Genomic DNA, 19,169 nt, shown 5'->3' on the forward strand with positions numbered 1-19,169 from the left:
GTGATGGATAAGTGCCACTAAATGACTTTCTTTTATCAGAAGAGACAGCATACTCATTCTTTAAGAGAACGAGACTTCCCCAAGAGCTACGTTTCCTGTGGCCCAAGTAGAACTTCTGGTGTCTGGTGGGACGTGTGCCATAGATTCTCTTTAAATGCCGCCTCTGTGGCTGGACTTTTCTGGAGTAGCTGACCTTGGCCCTCAGAGGCAGTAGCTCCTGTACGTCCCGCCCTCCGGTAGGACTCGGGGCGGGAGCGGCTTTCCTGGAGTGAAGGAAATGAAAGGCCTTCTCGTCCCTAAAATAGGGCCGCGTGTCCCTGGTATCCCAGCATGCAGACAAATCAGAGAATAAGAAGAAATTCTTTCCCGGCTGAATAGGGCCTTCCCACGCGCGAGGAGCTCAGCACGCGTTTGTTTCTTCAATTGAATAAGTTGAACCCTGGGGTCAGACTTCTCGGAAGAGATCTTGGGGCGTCAGCTCTGTTCCCAGCAGCAAACCAGCTGGCCGAGTGGGAGGAAGGTTCGAGAGCTCCCACCTCCCACCCCGTCTCACCAGCCTCACGGTCCCTCTCCACGCGGACAGGGGGCCCCTTTCAGGGTGGGGCTTGGCAGAGCTCCCCGAGGCTCTCTGCCCAGAGAGTAGCTGTGGCCACTGATAAATACACACATCTTGTGAGCAAGCTTGGGGTCCACCCTCTCCAGAACCCCGAGAGCGACCTCAGAGCCCAGGCTGCCCCCAGCCTGCCCGGGACAGCCTTGCTCTAGGAGGACCCCTCTCGCCTCCATTCTCCCAAGGCTAGCCTCCACCACAAGAAGTGTTTACAGCTAAGTGACTTCATTAGCATGAGATTGAATGACTGGTTCTGGAAAGTAGAGCTGTTTTGCTTGAAAACCTTGCTGCTTTACGCCTCCCTTGCCATTACTAAGCTGTGTGCGTGGTGCAGGAAGGACTGGCTGTGGTGTGGCTGTGTGTGAAGTGGCTCTCGGTTGTCTGACACGCCGGGCAGGGGGCAGCGATCAGGAACTGTGGGCGGTCTTTCTAGCAGAAGAGTGAGAGGCAGGCGGGGAAACGCCCACCGTGCGTCCTCCCTTAGCCCTCGTGCCTGGTGTGGTCCGGGTCCTCACTTCCCATCACAGATGACAGACTGAGTCACTTTTCCAGAGTCTCATGGCCACCAGCAGATGGAGTCTGGACTGGAACTCAGATCTTTCCAACTTCCCTCAGCCCCTTGTGCATCACACTAACTCCCAAACAAAGGCAGCTTCGGGCGGCATGCGGACCATAGCGACAGTTTCTGCCTAGGAGTTGGGGCGGCTTGGGCTGGCAGTAAGCTCAGAACACTCTGCCTTATCTCTGCACCCTGAACCAGGATGCGGGTGACAGGAACTAGCAGGACTTGTCTGCCGGAGGAAGTCTCCTCTCTCATATCTGCAAACCCAAAGGCGACGTCTTCTGCCTTAAGGTGCAGTTAGGTATTTTCTTTTATTTTGCACAGTAAAGCTACAAGAGGAGGCTAGTGATGCGGTACATTTCTCGTATGTCCCGTATGGCCATGGCTCTTACATACCATTGTCGGTGCACCTGAGACACCGTCTTGCCTGTGAGTGAGTGTGTGTGTGTGTGTGTGTGTGTGTGTGCGTGTGTGACCAAATGAAATTTTTCATTCAACAAGTATTTTCTGAGTGCACACTGTATGCCAGGCCTTACCTGGTCCCTGGGACTTAGAATGAGATCAATGCCGTCCTCACGCTCAGGGAATCACCTCTGCTGGGAAAACAGGCCCATGAAGAGCTGGTGTTTAGGATGGCAATGGCGAGCACTCCAGCGCTCTGGCCCCTGTAATGTGCGTGGGGTAACGCCTGCGGGTGTCCCGGTGGGTGCCCTGTGTCTGTGTCGGGAAGCGCCCCCCGCAGGGCTGCTCCTCTGGCCGGGCCAAGCCTGCTGGACGCCTGTGATCCCACCCTGCCGTGCTCGAGAGGAAAGTAAGAATTTGAAAACAACAGCAGGAAGGAAACATGAAACGTATCTAGGATGAGGACAGACGTGACCACAAATCGAAGTTGAGAGGGTGTGGCCTCCAGATAAGCTGCTGGCGTTTTCCTTTCCCGGGAGAGGGTTTAGGTCGGGGACAGGCAGATCGATGCCTGTCTCTTGTCTGAACCTGAACTCTTACTGTGCTTCCACTTGGGAAGAGGGTAGAGAAGCCAGCATTCCCCTTGCCCAGCCCGGGGCCTTGTCTGCTCTCCGTGCTCCGTGCGGGGCTGGGAGGCGGCTCACGTTCTCAGACGTCCTTTCCACAGCAGTGAGGCGGCCCTCTGCACCCACCAGGCGCGACTCCACGCCACGTCCACAGGGGCTTTGTGTCACTTCCTCCTTACTAACCAAGCGTTCTGTGTTCTTCTGACGTGATGACGAATGTTTTCACTCTTAGTGGGCATTCGCTCAGTGGGAAGCCTGCTCCATGCTCACCTCTCCTCTGCATTGCACGGGGCTGCCTCTCAGCTAACAGCCCCGGATGGGGTCTCTATCCTCCATGCATCTCTGCTAACCTGTCCCTTTCTCTCTGCCTGCCTGCGGCCCACCGGGCTGTGCACACAGCCCTCGGAGCACAGCGGCCACCTCAACTCCAGCTCCCGCGCCTCTTCCAGAGCCAGCTCGGCGCGGGCCAGCCCAGTGGTGAGTGTGCCTCTGTCTGCTGCCTCTCTCCCTCCTCACCTGTCTGTCCTCTGTCCGCCTCCACAAGCCTGGACGCAGGAGAAAGTAGCAAGGCCTCTCCTTAATCTGTTATGTCTAAGTACAAACACAAGTGAGGGGGCAGGGCGGGGCGCTACCCAGTTTGGAGTATTACTATTTGGTGATCCCGGAATTGCATTGCAGAGTTTCTAAAGGACCGGGTGAGGGCTGCTTAAACAGCGGGGCTGGGAGGTGGATCTTACTGGGAAGAGGGAGCTTTGAACAGTGGGGGGGAGTGTAGTCATGTGCATCAGTGTGTTGTTTTTTATGATTTGAAAACTGGAGGGATTGACTTAGCATTCTGTTTGACATGTTACTTGTTCGACCCGGGCGGTTTTTCCACGCGGTGTGGGCCTGACAGTCCGCGGCATCCCTAGCTGTGCTCGGTCCCCGCCACCCCGCCACCCCCGGGGTCTCAACCTCTTCAGTGTGTGCGAAACCACAGGATGCACTGCTGTTGGTCACTCGGCATGGAATGACCTGTGTTTTGCTTCGGAAAATAAGGGGCCCTACTATCTAGTCCCCATCCTTTGAGTTTCCCTGAGTCTTTGGAACATTCGGCACTTTCACCTCATTGGATGCTTTGTATGTGGCTGCTACACATTCTTTGAACAGTAAGGGATTTATAGGGTGGTTTTGCCCGGAGACTCCTGGGAATGGGGGAGGCTGGCCGTGACCAGAGGAGGGGTGCTCAGTGAGCAGGAGCGGGGCCACAGTAAATCCTGGACACAGGAAAGAAAGCTGGGCAGCGTGGGTCTGTTTTCTCCACTCCTCCATCATGGAGACGCTCGAGTGTGGTTCTGGACTCAGGCAGGCCGTGCTCCTGCCCGAAGTGTAGGCCGTGCTCCTGGCAGTCCGAGAAGAGGCCTGGAGCTGAGCTCTCCGTGGCACACGTGGCCACGAGCACTGGTGGCTTGTATGTTCTTTAAATTAGATGCAGTCTTTTAAAGTCACGAGGGTCCCTACCAAATGCAGTTGTCAGCTGCTTCTGGGGAAGCAGGCAAAGGGACCCCTGAAGACTGGGCTCATATTGCTGAATGGGGTGGGTGGGCGGCCTTGGTGCTCCCTCCCTGGGTCCTGCCTCCATGCCAGTCACCTCTGGGCTTGCTCTGGTGTGTTCCTGGTAGTGGAGAAATGTCCCTCTCCACCATTACCCAGCAGGGGTGAGAAAACAGCAGATGGGTCAAGGCGGTGGGTGTTAGAACAGAAGATGTCCCCAGCGTGGGCTGCAGGCACCACCTCTGCGCCCGTGTCACCTGCCCGCCCACCCTCACCGCCACTGGAGCCTCCCACCCATCCTGGAGACCAGGCGTGAGGGGACCAGGAGAAGCCGCGTCCTGAACGCACTGGGCCGGGCGGTAAGGACACCCCTCCAGGCCAGGTGCTCATCACTCGCCAGCACCCAGCGGGCAGGAAGAGCGAGATCCTCAGCTGTTCAAGATCATGTAACTTCCGTTTTTAAAATCTGGCAAAGCTGCTGCTTACGGATGTTGCAAAATGACCAAAGGGCACTATTTTCGAACTCAAATTCCTGCTGACTGAAGCCAGCACACCTGCCGGCCCCCAGGGCGAGCCTCCTCCTAGCTCGGCTCTTCCCTGGGTTTTCACACATCAACTCACCTCTGTGAAACCTTCCAGCTCCTCGGAAGAAACATTCTCCATGGAAGTTAATGACAAGCCCATCCTCCTTTTGGAAAGAAGGAGTCACAGTTGACCAGCGAAGTCTGCGGCTCCACTTGCAAAGGGCCCTGGCCCCTGAGCACACGGCATTGTAAAACCTGTGATTATCTGACATTCAGGTTTATCAGGCATCATGATGATGCCACAGAATATAACAGGCTCAACCTAGTCAGACTGAAGAGACTGAAATCAGATACAGATTTCTTTGTCAGAAGCTTCTAAATTGTGACAAATTTACTCCCATATCACGGGTTTAGTGGATGCCCATAAGCAGAGGGGAGCGTGAAATGTGCCTGGTGTCCCCAGGGTCTGGTGACCAGAGCTGGGTGTCCCTGCAACTGAGGCCCAGTGAGGTCCCCAACCTTGGGAGCTGTGGGTGGGGTCGCAGCTTTTTCTGCAAGTGCCATCAGGGAACGAAGCACAATGGGTGGAGGGCCCTCACCGTTCTAAATCTCTCCTTTTAACTGAGGGTCTAGCTGAGGAGACTTCAGACTGCACTGGCCCCTTCCGCCAGTTCCAAAACTCACGGCTGGGCCACCAGTTGAGAGGGACTGTGCAGTGACATTGTTTCTGTGACCCCGTTGCCCATTCAGGGTCGGGGTGCTGGCTGGGGGGAGGTAGTTTGGGGACACCGTGAGGAAAAGTCCTTTGTGCCTGGCCCCTGTGCCTGTGCTGGGGTCTCTCTGTGCCCACAGACTGTACTCTGTGTCTAGGGAGGTAGGCAGGCCAGATGGTGTATGGAGACCCTGAAATTTTACACCTCACCAGACGCTGTGGTTAAGTGAGTCTGCATAGTAAACTCATTTATAGGATGCTAGAAGGCTGGAGTTAAATATTTAATGTACTGCTTTCAGCATTTGTTTTTCAAAGGAAGAGTTGCCATAATTTAAAATTTCACAGAAGTATTTTTAGAAGTGACTCTTTCTAGTAGATTTGTAACAGCTGTTTTTGTATGCACCCAATTGTGGCTGAAATCCTGTACGTCATTCCTAAACCTGTTACTATGAGGTGGCCACACTGACCTACAGTGTTTAGTATCGCTCAGGAAATGAAAGTCATGAATGCAGTAGGCTGCAAGATATGTGGCCGCTGTCGCCCTTCCACAAATGAGGACCCTGGTGTCCGCAGACGTCCATGCAGGTGTGGCCGGGCCTGTCCCTGGTCTCACTGCTCACGTCCACACCATGTCGTCGGGTTCCGTTCATCCCCCTGGGCAGCAGCCACCACGCTGTTCCTCTGTTTTGACTCCTTGTATATTATTTCCAGAGATAAACTGCTGTGCTTTGTGTCAAAATTAAACACACCATCTGGGTTACGTTGTTTGGGGGAGAAAGGAAGGGACTGCTTTATTAAAGTGGGTGCAGCGGCCTGACAGCTTGGCGCACTGCCATCTAGTGGGAGCCCAGGGCACTGCAACAGCTTCATGCTGCTCTGTCCATTTCCCGGGGGCTCCAGGTACTTGCTAGTGTCTCAGGAAGGCGGGCAAACACCACCTGTCCCTTGTCACTCAGAAAGCAGACAGAACACATGTACTCTAATATGTAGAATAGAGATTGGCAGCAACAGTTAGGCATAGATTGGCTATAACTTTCCTTGAGAGCGTCATTTTTCTACATGATCTCTATTAAAAACAGCAGTGTTCACATTCTGAGTCCATTACCTATTTCAGAGCAAAGGCTTTTTTAAAACTTTTTTAAACTTGTTTTAAAATTAAAGAGAAAACTATGATTTTAGGGTTTTTTTTTTTCTTCCTCATTTGCTCTTTGGCGAGTTACAAACACAATATTTGCGTTTTGGGTACAGGCGAAATGACGCAGAGCAAAGCTGGCCTAAAGTCACCATGTGACCAATACTTTTGCTCTGTGTGTATTCTTTCTTATCTTTCTCGCAAGAAATACTAAAAAAATAAAATGTGGAGTCCTTTTATAGGGACAGATACCTTTGTAGGTGAACGTAGGATTTCTGGGGCTTCACTTAGCTTAACAATCTTTATCTATGGCTGATGACCAGTCAGAAAAGCTACCACTTAACCACGAAGCTAAGCAGCAGCGGGCTTCTCCAGATAGCTTGACGGTCTATTAAATGGGGCCTCCTTCTTCCACTAAGAGTTGAGTTACTCTTTTTATTTTCATCTCATTATTGTTTGTTCTGCAAATTAGCTTTATTTGGGGGATTGAAGGCCTTGGGCCCAGCTGGTTTAATGAATTGATTTCCAGCAAACCAGGTGCTTGACAGTTAGCTTCCCCTTGGTTATTTGAAATGTTTTTCTTTATTGTTGAAAGTATTACAGATGTCCCCTTTGTTTTTCCCATTGACCTCCACCCTGCCGCCGCCCCTCCCAGGCCTTCACCACTCTATTGTCTCTGTCCATGTATGCGTATAAGTTCCCTAATTAATCCCTGCCCACCCACACACCCACCCCCGCCTTTCCTCTGAAATTCATCAGTCTTTTGAAATTTTCAGTAATGTTATTCCCAAGTGGAGAGAAGACCCACCCCTGAAGGGCTAAAGTCATCACAGCTCAGAACTGGGGTGCAGGGTGGTGATATAGAACCCCCTCGATCGAGGCCACCTCGATTCCCAGAATATCTAGTCAGGCCGAGGTGGCACGCACATCTGAAAACATAACAGTTCTAGATGTGCACTCTTACACGTACAGGTGGTGTGGCACGCGGCTGGAACGTCAGAGCTCCATAATGGGATGTAACTGCCAAGTTGAGTGAAAAGGGCGCCTGTGGGCGAGAGTTCTGGAAAGCTCCCATGAGACACCGTTTTGCCCTGGTCTCTGGAGGACAGCCGGCTGTGGGCACAGGAGAGTGCTCTGGCACAGGGAGCCCCAGGATCTGAAGCCCCACCCCAGGGCGTGAGGCCGGCCCGAGGGACATGGTCCCTGCTCTTGTTTCCCCTCCTGCTCTTCGGACACTCAGGAGACTCAGAGGAGAGCAGAGTTCCTCCTAGAGGCCCAGGTGCGGGCGGGCAGGTGACAACAGGTGCTCTGGGAGCCAGACCCCGGGGTGAACTTGGGTCTGTCGAGCTTGGCCGTTCTGAGCTGAGAACTGGTTTGGAATTGCCTCCTTTCGGGAAGACCGAGCGTGTGGTCAGGTTTCGTTCACCCCCTTGATTGGTGATTAGCTGTCACGCTTTGCTGTGTCATTTTACTGGTCCATTCAGGCATCCTCCTCTCAGAGAGCAAGTTGAGGTGCAGGTTTGGAGGAGAGAAGGTGGCAGGTGGTGAGCCTTTTGGTGGGGGACAGGCTAGTGAGAGCCTGCTGCCCAGCGTGGGCCCAGGGCGCACACAGGACGGGAAGTGGCCATGTTTTCAGGGCGTCGCTGCCTTGACATCCTGACCAGTGTTTAGCGCCTGCGCCCGAATGCTGCCCCACGGACAGCGTCACTGTCACAGTTCCTGTGTTCACGAGCCGCTCTGCATGGCCTGGGCCCCAGCTCCGTGGGGAGGTCTCAGCCCAGAGTCTGGACCGGCTATGAGGCACGCATGCAGAGGTCCGAGGGTCCCCAGTCACCGATGAGGCTGACTGGCGCAGGCGTGCTCTGCCCTCACCAGTTCGTCGCAGTGGATCCCAGGCCTCGAATGAAAGAAGCTCTGAGCTTCCGGAGGCAGACTGGAGACACGACGGGGAAAGCATGATGAGTGGCGGCTTTCCCCGGGGAGTTTGGAGACGGCTGAGCACAGGGTTTCCTCATCCTCTGTGACCTTCCAGTGGGCTATGGAGAGGATCCCTCTGTGTACCAAAAAAGGGAAAAAGGAAAAGAAACGTTTCTTTTGTTGGACACTGAGCAGAGAAAGAAGAAGTGCCATTGTCAGCGTGGCCCCTTCCCTGAGACCTCTCGAGGCGAAGGGTGGCCGGGTCGCTGTTCATGCAGCCGCGTGGCTGCTCTCGTCCCGTCCCACCGGGACGCCTACCTGCCGAAGGGAGAAGACGGGCCTCGGAACCACATGCAAACAGCAAAGCTGAGAAAAGGCAGATGCTTGGGGCCCCACTTTTCACCTGGCAAAGTCTCCTGTACTTTCAGCCCCCCCCCTCTCCCGCGCCCCCCAACCAGCCTCCCACGTCTAGCACTCGCCTCCAGATGTTTGAACCAGAAGGTTCACACTGACCCGGTCACCCATGAGGAGAAGAAACGGTTACAGCTGGCTCGCTGCTTTCTCTTGCTTCGGAGGCCACGCTCAGTGAGAGCGGAAGTGAACACTCGTGGTTGCACCTTCCAGCCCCAGGACCCCGTGTTCTCGCTGTCTAGTCACAGTGGCTGCAGAGGGTAGACAGGTGTGGGGCGTGCGGTCCCCTCCTGTGCGGACACAGACCTGCACACCGAGCTGCAGGAATCGGAAAGTAAACGGGCTCAACCGAGTTCCTGAGCAAGCTCGTCACCGTGGGCCTTCCTGCGATCGCTGTGTGGTTTCGGCGTCATGACGTTCCGGTGGAAACCGTAACAGTTGAGAAGCCTGGCTCTCTGAGCCGCTGTGGGCGGTGTCTGTGTCGCCTGGCAGAGGCAAATCAGAGGGTCTCATGGGCAAAGTGGTTTTTAAACTACAAAGGGAACTATTGTGTTATCTTATCATCATCTTACCCTCCATCTCGATTATCCATTTAAAGCCTGTGTTTAATATTTGTGCATTTTCCTCTCCAGGTTGAAGAGAGACCAGAAAAAGATTTCACTGAGAAGGTGAGGAATTTCTATAAGCCTTTATATTATGTCATTAATGAACCTAGTGGGTCCCAAAATGTATGGGTAAAACTAACAAGAAAATATGTTGCTTGACCTTTAATAAAGGTCTTCACCAGTGAGTGAACAGGACAGTGTGGGGGCCACCAGCCAGCGTCACAGCCTTGGGGGAGGGGTCCCCGGGGGTCACTTCCAGTTTGTGCGTTAAACCCTCGGAACAGTGACGGATGGTAGGGTGAATGCCAGTTCCCGGCACCGTGGGCCCCTCAGTGTGCAGCTGTCTGTACTGGCTTCCGCAAGCCCACGGAAGGTGTTCCAAGTGGGAGACTGAATTCCAGTGAAGGTCCCGTGCAGGGAATTTGGGTTTTGGCTAAAATCGTGTCTGATTCTTGCCATGCTCTAGGGGTCTCGTAACCTGCCCGGCCTGTCTGCAGCCACACTGGCCTCGCTGGGTGGCACCTCCTCCCGGAGGGGGAGCGGGGACACCTCCATCTCCATCGACACCGAGGCGTCCATTAGGGAGATCAAGGTAAAACCCTATTAATGACCCTTTATTCAAATCTGTCTCCAAGGGGAAAAATGACTTAATTCCTAAAGTGCCAGATGTTTCTTCTCGGTCCTGTCTCCTCTGCCTCCATAAACAGGTGTTCTCGTAACACCAAGACCCAGCGCAGACCTGGTCGCCCCAGGCGGCCGTCCCTGTCTGCCCCACGCTAGCAGGGCCCACCTGCACCCGGGCCTTGGCTCCCCCTCAGCTCTGGGGCACACCTGTGCCAGCACTCACCACGCTGCACAGAGGTGCTGGGCCACTCCGCCTGCCCTCTGCACACCTCTGCCCGTTCCTTCTGTGTCACACACCTTCAGGAGACCTCACCACGCTGTTTGAGTGGCTTTTTCTTCTTCCCCTGGGATGTGGACACTGTTCTCTGTACCATCCTCAACACTGGGTGTGAGACGGGAATGCAGTGCTGTTGTTAAAGTACCTGCATCTGAAAGGAGCCCACGCAGAGGGCAGGTGTGTCCTCCGAGAGCAGAGGAGGAGCTCCGAGCTTCAGATTTGGCTTCATCTATGGAAGCGCTTTCTAATAATTAAACTGCATAAAAGAGAACCAGCTGCCACGGGGGCTTTCTGAACCGCTGGGGGCCCGTTTGCCAGGGAGGCCAGAGGAGAGATTTAAGTCTCAGCGGGGGTGGACCAGGTCCCTCGAAGGTGCCTGGCGAGGCCTGTGCTTCATACGAGTATCTTTTTACTGTTCTTCCTAACATGTGCCCTGGGCCACCTCCGGGCCGCCTGCAGCTCTGTTCATTCCTGTGCTCCACTGATGCCGTATTTGCTGTTTGCTGCGATCCGGATTTGTCTCTGCCCCCAGGTTGTGAGCACCGGTCATTTGTTCAACAAGTGCTTATGGAGCATCGGGCTCCCACAGATGCCAGGCACAGGGATGTGGTGGTGAAGGGGATGGGCAGAGTGGGCCCGGGGCCCCGTGATGCAGGGCACAGCCGTGCTGGCTTCTGTCTCTGGTGTCGCACTGTATCCAGCACAGAGTAGAACTCTAGGAGCTGGAATGAACCCTTAACCACAAGGAATATTTCTTGTCCCATTTTCTGAATCCCTTTTGTTTGTCTTACAAAATTATGCAAATATACCATATGAGATAGACCTCAATTTTATAAAATCTTGTGAAAATATCATGAGACACACCTGAATTTTAATCTTTGTAACATGGAAATTTCTTTTATTTTTCTCCAACCCTTTAAAAAACAACAACAGCCCTAACTGGTTTGGCTCAGTGAATAGAGCGTCAGCCTGCAAACTGAAGGGTCCCAGGTTTGATTCCGGTCAAGGGCATGTACCGTGGTTGCGGGCACATCCCCAGTAGGAGGTGTGCAGGAGGCAGCTGATCGATGTTTCTCTCTCATCGATGTTTCTAACTCTCTATCCCCCTCCCTTTCTCTCTGTAAAAAATCAATAAAAATATATATAAAAAACAACAACAAAGTTTGAGACTTAAAGGGCCTAGCTGGTGTGGCTGATGGTTGAGCATCAACCCATGAACTAAGACAGTGATGACGAACCTATGACACGCGTGTCAGAGGTGACACATGAACTCATTTTTTTGGCTAATTTTCCTTTGTTAAATGGCATTTAAATATATAAAATAAATATCAAAAATATAAATCTTTGTTTTACTATGGTTGCAAATATCAAAAAATTTCTATATGTGACATGGCACCAGAGTTAAGTTAGGGTTTTTCAAAATGCTGACACACCGAGCTCAAAAGGTTCGCCATCACTGAATTAAGAGGTCCCTGGTTCAATTCCCAGTCAGGGCACATGCCCAGATTGTGAACTCGATCCCCAGTAGGGGCCATACAGGAGGCAGCCAATTGATGTCTCTCTCTCAGCAATGTTCCTGTCTCTCTATTCCTCTCCCTTCCTCACTCCCTAAAATCAATGCAAACATATTGGGGAGGGGTGGGAGAAGAAGGAAGTCACTGCTCAGACTGTTAGAGGAGGCCGCCCAGAACCAGGAAGCTCTTGCCTGTCTTTGTGGTCTTGTCCACCTCTCCCTTGACATCACTTGCCTTTCTTGCCATCCCCCCAGGAGCTCAGTGAGTTAAAGGACCAGATTCAGGATGTGGAAGGCAAATATATGCAGGGACTGAAACAGATGAAGGTACCAGTGGATGGAGTGGGCTCATGACATTAACCTAGCTTAACCTAAAAACATGCTAAAGGAGACGTTCAAAGCGCATGCTAACCCTACTGACGCCCAGACTCCAAATGGGGAGAGCTACATGGTGTGTGCACGCTGCATGTCTTTGTGAAGCCTTTGAACCAAGAAAAAGCTACTGACACGTTTCCTGATTCACGTCTTGTCCTCACGCAGCCCTCCTCCCCGGCTGAAACCAGGAGCAAGCAGACAGGCGAAGAGGGGATTTTTGTTTTCTTCGCTTTCCATAGCGGTTACGTACACACACCGCCTTACTTCCTCTGCCTCGCCACATATCTGATGTCTGCAGTAACATAGTCCCTGTGGCCATGCTTACAAACACCCGAGTCATTTGCATGTTGTAACACTGTACTGATTGGAGCAGTGTCTGAAAGCGCCTCGTGTTGGGTTTATTTGCGTATTAGGGCGTGGAATCACTCTGTTGTTCCAACCAGGACATTTAGTTGTCATTCCTGGAACAGTCAGGGCCTGTGTCCTGTCTTTGTTAGGCAGCCTTGGCAGCCCACGATCTCGCAGTAGAAGGTAAACCTGTCACTTCCCCGAGCTCCCCAGAAAGGACCCCCCAGTATCGCAGGGGCATCAGAGCAGAGGTGACAAATCACACAACGAATCACTTTCATATTTGTCGCCTCTTTTTAAAAAGAAAAATTAGGACCCTGGCCTTTAACTCACAAGAAGGGAGCCAGTGAGGCAGCCCAGGAATCACTGGTCCCACCCAAAACCGTTGCCCTGGTTTGCGAGCGCAGGTGAGACCCGCACTGGCCCCTGGCAGCTGACCAAGCAGCGCCAGCCTCCTTTAGCTTTAGGTGGCTTACAGCCCGGCGCTCTGCTCTCGCCTCCGAAGTCGCCTTCCCCTGCTCTCTGTTTTGGGAGCTAAATGCCACTGTGCTCTCTCGGTTGCCTGCCCTCCGAGGGCAGTGGCCACATGATGAGGGCCCTGCATACTCTTCCCTGGGCGGTCCTCTCACAGGATGGCCTCTGTCTTTCCAGGGCCCACCCGCTGAGGCCTGTGTGCCTGGTGTAGTTTTCCTGTGGGTTGAGAATCTGAAATTCCACTTCATCCTTTCCTGGTTCATGGGTACAGACAAGGATCTCTGGTAGCTCAGGGCAGGGGTTTGCTTCTCTCAGAGAAGCTGGCGCGGTCCCCAGTTCTCGCCACGTCACTGGAACGATGACTTAAGAAACCTGTTGAACCGCCTGACCCACTCCAGGCAGCTGCTGCATCATGGGGTTGGGACTCACTGCCTGTGACCAGACCCTCTCCATCGGGCGTCTCCCTGGTCCTGTGACTGTGTAAACCATCTTCATCCCTGGGCACAGCTAACAACTAACTTCCTGAGTGCCGAGAATTTGATCACATTGAAAGGGAGGCATTTCTATGCGTTTGAAATCACCGTGTGTTTCCTGTTTTGATCCATTTGCTCTAAGAAAGTCTAAATTTAGGGCTGAGTTGTTTGTTTTTAAGAATGCCAGACTAAACTTTGGTGTGTTTTTTTATTTTCTTACTATAATTTCAACAATATGGCTTCCTTTCTGCAGGACTCTCTAGCAGAAGTGGAAGAAAAGTATAAGAAGGCGATGGTTTCCAATGCCCAGCTGGACAATGAGAAGATGAACTACATGTACCAGGTCGATACCCTGAAGGACACGCTTCTGGAGCTGGAGGAACAGCTGGCGGAGTCTAGGCGGCAGTATGAGGAGAAAAGCAAAGTAAGCTTCAGTGTAGCGAGAACGGTAGAACAGATACGTAAATGTATGTACTTGTGTATGGTGTGTACATATATGGTGTGTCGGTGTGGTTGTGTGTGTGTGTGGGGGGGGGTGTTTTCCAGGTTCCATAAAAGTCTGAGTTTTCTTTTTAATAATTTCTTTTCATTTTCAATGCATGTATGTGTGTTTATTTTTTTTTTTATTGGTTTTAGAGAGAGAGGATGGGAGAGGGAGAGAAACATCAATTGGCTGTCTCCTGCAAGCCCCCTACTGGGGATCAAGCCCACAACCTAGGCATGTGCCCTCCTGGGAATCAAACAGAGAACAGAGAGCCATGTTGCCAGGTCTCTGGAGTGAGTCTTGTAGAGGGGAGGGTCCGAGGTGGGAGAAGGGGGGGGGGCGCAGCCAAGCTCTTCTGCTGCCCCCACCTTTTCTGTTTGGTCCCTGGAGGGCAGAGTTGGTCAGCCTCTGTTAAAGAGATAGGCTGACCAAAGTAGGCATATTTAGCCCCCTTTTTAACCCAAAGGGTATTCCCTGTCATATTTCAAAGTTAGGGATACTTTTAATATAAATCCTTTGCAAAGCTGGGCCCTCACTGGGGCCCTCAGCACAGCCAGCTCCATGGACGACAGCAGTCACCTTCACGGGGACCCTTCCTAGGGCATTACCCCCTAGAGAGGAGCCAGGAAACGCTGTCCATTCCATCAACTGCAATAATTTTATAGTAAACCACAGGGTGTCTTCTAGAAAGTCCAGAGAAATGGGTTCATGGTGTTCAAAAGGCCTTGGACACTGTGCTGACGTGCTCCCAGGTCATGCATTCCGAGGCAGAGGTAAGTCGAGGGGGCGTGAACTCGACCAACGGGAAACCGTGGCTCCCCCGTCTGATGCCCTGCTCCTCGTCCGCAGGAATTCGAGCGGGAGAAGCACACCCACAGCCTGCTGCAGTTTCAGTTCGCCCAAGTGAAAGCCGCCCTGCAGCAGAGAGAGGAGATGCTCGAGGTGGGTAGCTGCTCCCCATTCTGCTCTTCTTGTGTGACTCGGGAGCATTTTGTTGGCTCATTACTAAAGCCATGGGTTTTCTGGAAACCGAGGGCTTAGGCTCATTCTCCGTGCCTCATTGATGGCGCCCTGTTCCTCTCATTCCTGGACGGTCCTGTGTGTGTGTGAGGGAGGAGGTGGGGCAGACAGAGTAATGTGTCCTAATCCTGGGGCCTGTGAAAATGTCACCTTCCACAGCAGAGGGGACCTTGTGGTGGGAGATTATCCCAGGTTTTCTGATGTGTCACAGGGTCCTTACAGAAGGGAGGCAAGAAGGTCAAAGGCAGAAGTAGGGGGTGATGTGAGGAGGGGCCCTGAGCCACGGAATTGGGAGCCTCTAGAAGCTAAAAGAAGGGAGGAAGTGGATTCTCCTGAAGCCTCCAGAAAAGAACCCAGGCTGCCCACCCCGTGGCCTCAGCCTGTAAGACTCATTTTGGACTTCTGAGCTGCAGCACTGTTAGAATACACTCTTAATATATTTTGTTTTCAGAGAGGGAGAAAGAGAGAGAAACATCAATGATGAGAGAGCATCATTGATCGGCTGCCTCCTGCATGCCCCCTACTGGGAATAGGGCCAGCAACCCTGGCATGTGCCCTGACTGGGAATTGAACCGTAACCTCCTGGTTCATAGGTCGGTGCTCAACCACTGAGCCGCGCTGGCTGGGCCATTTGTGTGGTTTGAAGCCACTGAATTTGTGCTAATTTGTTACAGTGCCAATAGGAAACATACAGGGTTATTTACCTTTTGGGCTTGATCAGAACTTTAGTGCCTCTCAGTAAGAAATTCCCAAAGACGAATTTCTTCCTGCGCTTTGGGACGCTGGGAGTAGAACCCGGAGCCCTGCTGGCCTTCGAGAATGAGCTCGGGATTAGCGAGAAGCTGCCTGTGCCTCCCTGTGTTTGCTGGCTCCTGGCGACTCTCTGCAGGTCCACACTGGGATTCCTTCCTGTTTAACCCTTTATCTGTCTCTTCCTCTCTGTTGCTGTTCTTCAGGAAATCCGACAGCTGCAGCAGAAACAGGCGAGTTATATCAGGGAGATTTCTGATCTTCAGGAGACGATAGAGTGGAAAGACAAAAAGATAGGGGTAGGGCTCTCAAATCTTTGAAAATCTGTTCAGACAAGCTGTATGCTTGACAAATGTGTTGCTTTTAGGATCGTTGGTGTGCTTGGATGTGTATGCATGCAGCCCCAGGTGATGCAAACTCAATCATGCAGCAAATACGAACTCGCCGGAATTGATAGTGGCTCCGGGCGGAAGTTGGCTTCCCACATGAACAGTCTCGCTTTCTCAGCATGAGGGGGCACTCGGGCACTCTCGTGTGCGCATTTCCCGCTCGTCTTGGGGCGTTTTCTCAAGGGGTCTGAGGAAGCTGTAAGGTGGCAAGTGCTTGAAATCTCCCCAGAGGGTCCTCAGACCCCCTCCCTCCCCAAGAACAGAACAGGCAGCCCACCTGCCTGCAGGTGTGACAAGGGGGAAGGACGGGACCACTCACAGCACCTGCTGTGCTTCCTGGCAGTAGCTCCAGAACGTAGTGGCCCGTCATACCACATAGGTCTGGTGACGGTCCCCCAACGCTCGAGCGAAGTCATCAGAGCATTGACAGTATGACGCCACGCCTGTCTTCACTCTGATACGCTCGTCCACGCTTACTCGGGGTTTTGTGCACGCATGCATGTTGTGTTTGCTTCAGGACCACTTTGTGTTTGTCTGTGCCAACAGTTGCTGAGAATCCAGGTAGAGAAATAGTCTCAATTGCTAAAATACAGGGCGCCCCCAAAAAATGTATACGCACTTTGAATGATTATAAAGTAAGTGTTTTTCAACATACAGTACATTTTCAAAATTTAAAAGAATCTACAGAAATGAATAATATTTTTTGTCAACTCCTGTTTTCAAACTGATGACCGTTCTGGTCCAGGCACTGCTGATAAGGCAAAACAATTGAATCACAAACATCCAGAATCATTTCGTTTGGTATTTGTGTGCCTTCAATTCGTCGACTGCTGCCAGTTATCATTAATGTATCCCCACTGAAAAAAAGTCTAGTGTCACTTTAGGACTAATTTTCTTTGTTCAAAGCTTAGTCTGGCTTCACCCATTGTTTCAAATCAATTAAACCTGAAAATTAAGTGTTGTCAGCTGTTAAAGTGTGTATATATTTTGGGGGACACCCAGTAGTTGTCACGGGATTCTGCAGCATTTCCTCCTCTTCTGTATTTACGCCTCATCTAAAGGCCACATGGCCTCTGATAGTTCTCTGACACGGCTGTGAAACCGGACTGAGCTAGAATGCGATGCAGATGCAGCCCTCCGGTGCCTCCGTTCAGGAGCATGGGCAGCAGCATTGCTCGGCTGTCGTAAACCGGAGGAGAGTTTGTTACTGGCATTTTGTTTGTATCTCTGAGCGTGTGATATCTAACGCCCTGACTGTAGCGTTTTACAGAGTAGAAGCCTCTTCCTTACTCTGCTTCTGACGTCACCTGCTTACCTGTGTGAATTTCTCTCTCTTTGCTCCGCTGCACACTCAGGCCTTAGAGAGGCAGAAAGAGTTCTTTGATTCCATCAGGAGTGAACGAGATGATCTTAGAGAAGAAGTAGTCGTGCTGAAAGAGGAACTAAAGGTATGAAGCCCAAGAACAGCTAAAAGAGAAAGTCCCGGTTGCCACAGGGAATGCTGGGGTTCTCAGGAAGGAATGTGTGTGTGCGTCGGCGTTAATTCCTTTTGTGTCATTGATTGTCGTTCTGTTAACCAATGCAAATCTGAGGTTAACTGACACCGAAGAGACGTGTAAAGCAAGTCCAGGTTCTGTGGGGTCTGCCCGTGGCCAGATGTTCACAAGCATATCTGAGCTCGAAAGCAACTCTGGTTTCCAAGAACTTTCTTATATACTGTGTCAGTACTTTCCGGGCTCGTTAATAAGTTCTCCCGGGCCCTCCCCGAAGTTAGAGGGTGCATTTGTTTGTTAAATCAAAGGCTCAGCTGTAGGGACTTCTCTAGCTGAACGTAGTGGGGCTAGGCTAGGCTCATGCCATTTACACTTTGAGGCCCACTGGATTGTAGGAAAGTCATGCTCTGTCTGGGCCGTGTCCAGGGGTCTTCAGCTGCTGGCCGGACACCGAAAAAAAACACCCAGCCTGCAGCAGTGGGGGTCAGAGCTCTGGGTGGGCTGTGAGCGGTGGAGGGGGCAGTGTTGAGGCAGGGCACGACCATGGGCCAATTCTTGCATAGTCAACGGAGACATGTCAGTGTGGCTGCTATATCCAAGGCTCCAGGCCACAGCAGTGAACCATATGGCACAGGCCTGAGCTCAGGTTCGTTCGGCAGATGGTTCCCCAGGGCTGTGAGTGCAGGGTTGGGGATCCCTCCCAGGACACGAGGGAGCTGGGGCAGCAGATGGGGGTGTGGGGGGGTGGGGGTGAGTCATCCATAGTCAAGGGAGATCCTGGAGTCATGAGGCACAGCTGGCTTTAAAGTGTTTCACTATGGAGTGAGCGAAAGTTAAATTTATCTTAAATAATTGACTTTAAAGAGAGGGAGGGGGAAAGAGAGAGAGAGGGGAAAGCAAGAGAGAAACATTGATCGGTTGCCTCCTGCACCAACTCACAACAAACCTGCAACCTGGGCATGTGCCCTGACTGGGGATTGAACCCTGCACCGTGTGTGTGTGTGTGTGTGTGTGTGTGTGTGTGTGTGTGCGCGCGCGCGCACTTGCTTGGGACAATACTCCAACCAACCGAGCCACACCGGCCGCGGCAAGTTATAGTTCTTTTTAATATGCCAAACATCCTAGCCACTTCCTAATTCCTTCCTTAACTTAATAGTCATCACTCCTTCCAGACATGTACACATTTCTTTCTTTTTCTCTGTATCTCTTTTTAAAGAATCCATCCGGGGTTTTAAAAGTCAGGTTCACCTTCCCATGACTTGCTCGAAGCTTCCTGCGGTGGCAGCCTGCAGGCGTCGCCTCCAGTTTAAAAGGGCTCCCGCTGAAAGCGCCCGGTCACCACACATCAGGACATGGGTGGGGCCTGCGGAAGGACCAGCCCTTGCAGGAGAGTCTGCATCTGTGTGTTGATAGAAAGAATAGCCACGAGTGTGGTGCCCAGCTCTTCTTGACTCTGTAGAATTTTCCCCGACTTCAGGAAAAATAGCTTCTTCTGAAATTATTATTAATAGAGTTTAAGCTAACACCACTCAGTGAGTATTACGACGAGCCTGTTTTTGTTCCAGAAACATGGAATAATCCTAAATTCAGAAACAGCTACCAATGGAGAGACTTCAGACACCCTAAATAGTGTTGGATACCCAGGTCCTACCAAGATGACAAAAGAAGAGTTGAATGCCCTCAAGGCGACAGGGGACGGGACCCTAGGTAAGTCCTTGTTTTCCTGGCTCCTGTCACTCCAAGACAGCATTTGCTCACCCTCACTGCGTTGTCAGGGTCGAAGCAGTCATCACTGCCCATTAACAGTCACACCGCATGCCACCTGTCTGTCTCGTCATGGAGTTCCTTGCGCACGATGTGATCACCCACGCGTGTTGTCTGGCGTGCACCTCTGACCAGTGCTCCCCATCCATGG

At 52.1% G+C, this 19,169-nt stretch overlaps 1 protein-coding gene across 50 annotated transcripts in view; it reads left to right on the plus strand.

Annotated features, from left to right (window-relative positions):
* LRRFIP1 (LRR binding FLII interacting protein 1) overlaps positions 1–19,169 on the plus strand; it is a 114,955-nt gene that overhangs the window by 80,950 nt on the left and 14,836 nt on the right. For 35 of the 50 annotated variants that reach the window (XR_009453780.1, XR_009453781.1, XM_059703704.1 and 32 more), the window contains 9 exons: positions 2,600–2,677; positions 9,062–9,097; positions 9,501–9,626; positions 11,704–11,775; positions 13,372–13,542; positions 14,452–14,544; positions 15,579–15,671; positions 17,117–17,209; positions 18,820–18,961. Coding sequence is in view for 48 of the 50 variants with exons in the window: in XM_059703704.1 (XP_059559687.1) it covers positions 2,600–2,677; positions 9,062–9,097; positions 9,501–9,626; positions 11,704–11,775; positions 13,372–13,542; positions 14,452–14,544; positions 15,579–15,671; positions 17,117–17,209; positions 18,820–18,961 (904 nt within the window). In the remaining 2 variants the exon portion in view is untranslated. The remainder of the gene's footprint in view (positions 1–2,599; positions 2,678–9,061; positions 9,098–9,500; positions 9,627–11,703; positions 11,776–13,371; positions 13,543–14,451; positions 14,545–15,578; positions 15,672–17,116; positions 17,210–18,819; positions 18,962–19,169) is intronic. The other 15 variants (XM_059703685.1, XM_059703688.1, XM_059703690.1 and 12 more) reach the window with 5 other exon arrangements.

The sequence above is a fragment of the Myotis daubentonii genome, chromosome 7 (genome assembly GCF_963259705.1).
Source record: "Myotis daubentonii chromosome 7, mMyoDau2.1, whole genome shotgun sequence".
NCBI classification, from domain to species: domain Eukaryota; kingdom Metazoa; phylum Chordata; class Mammalia; order Chiroptera; family Vespertilionidae; genus Myotis; species Myotis daubentonii.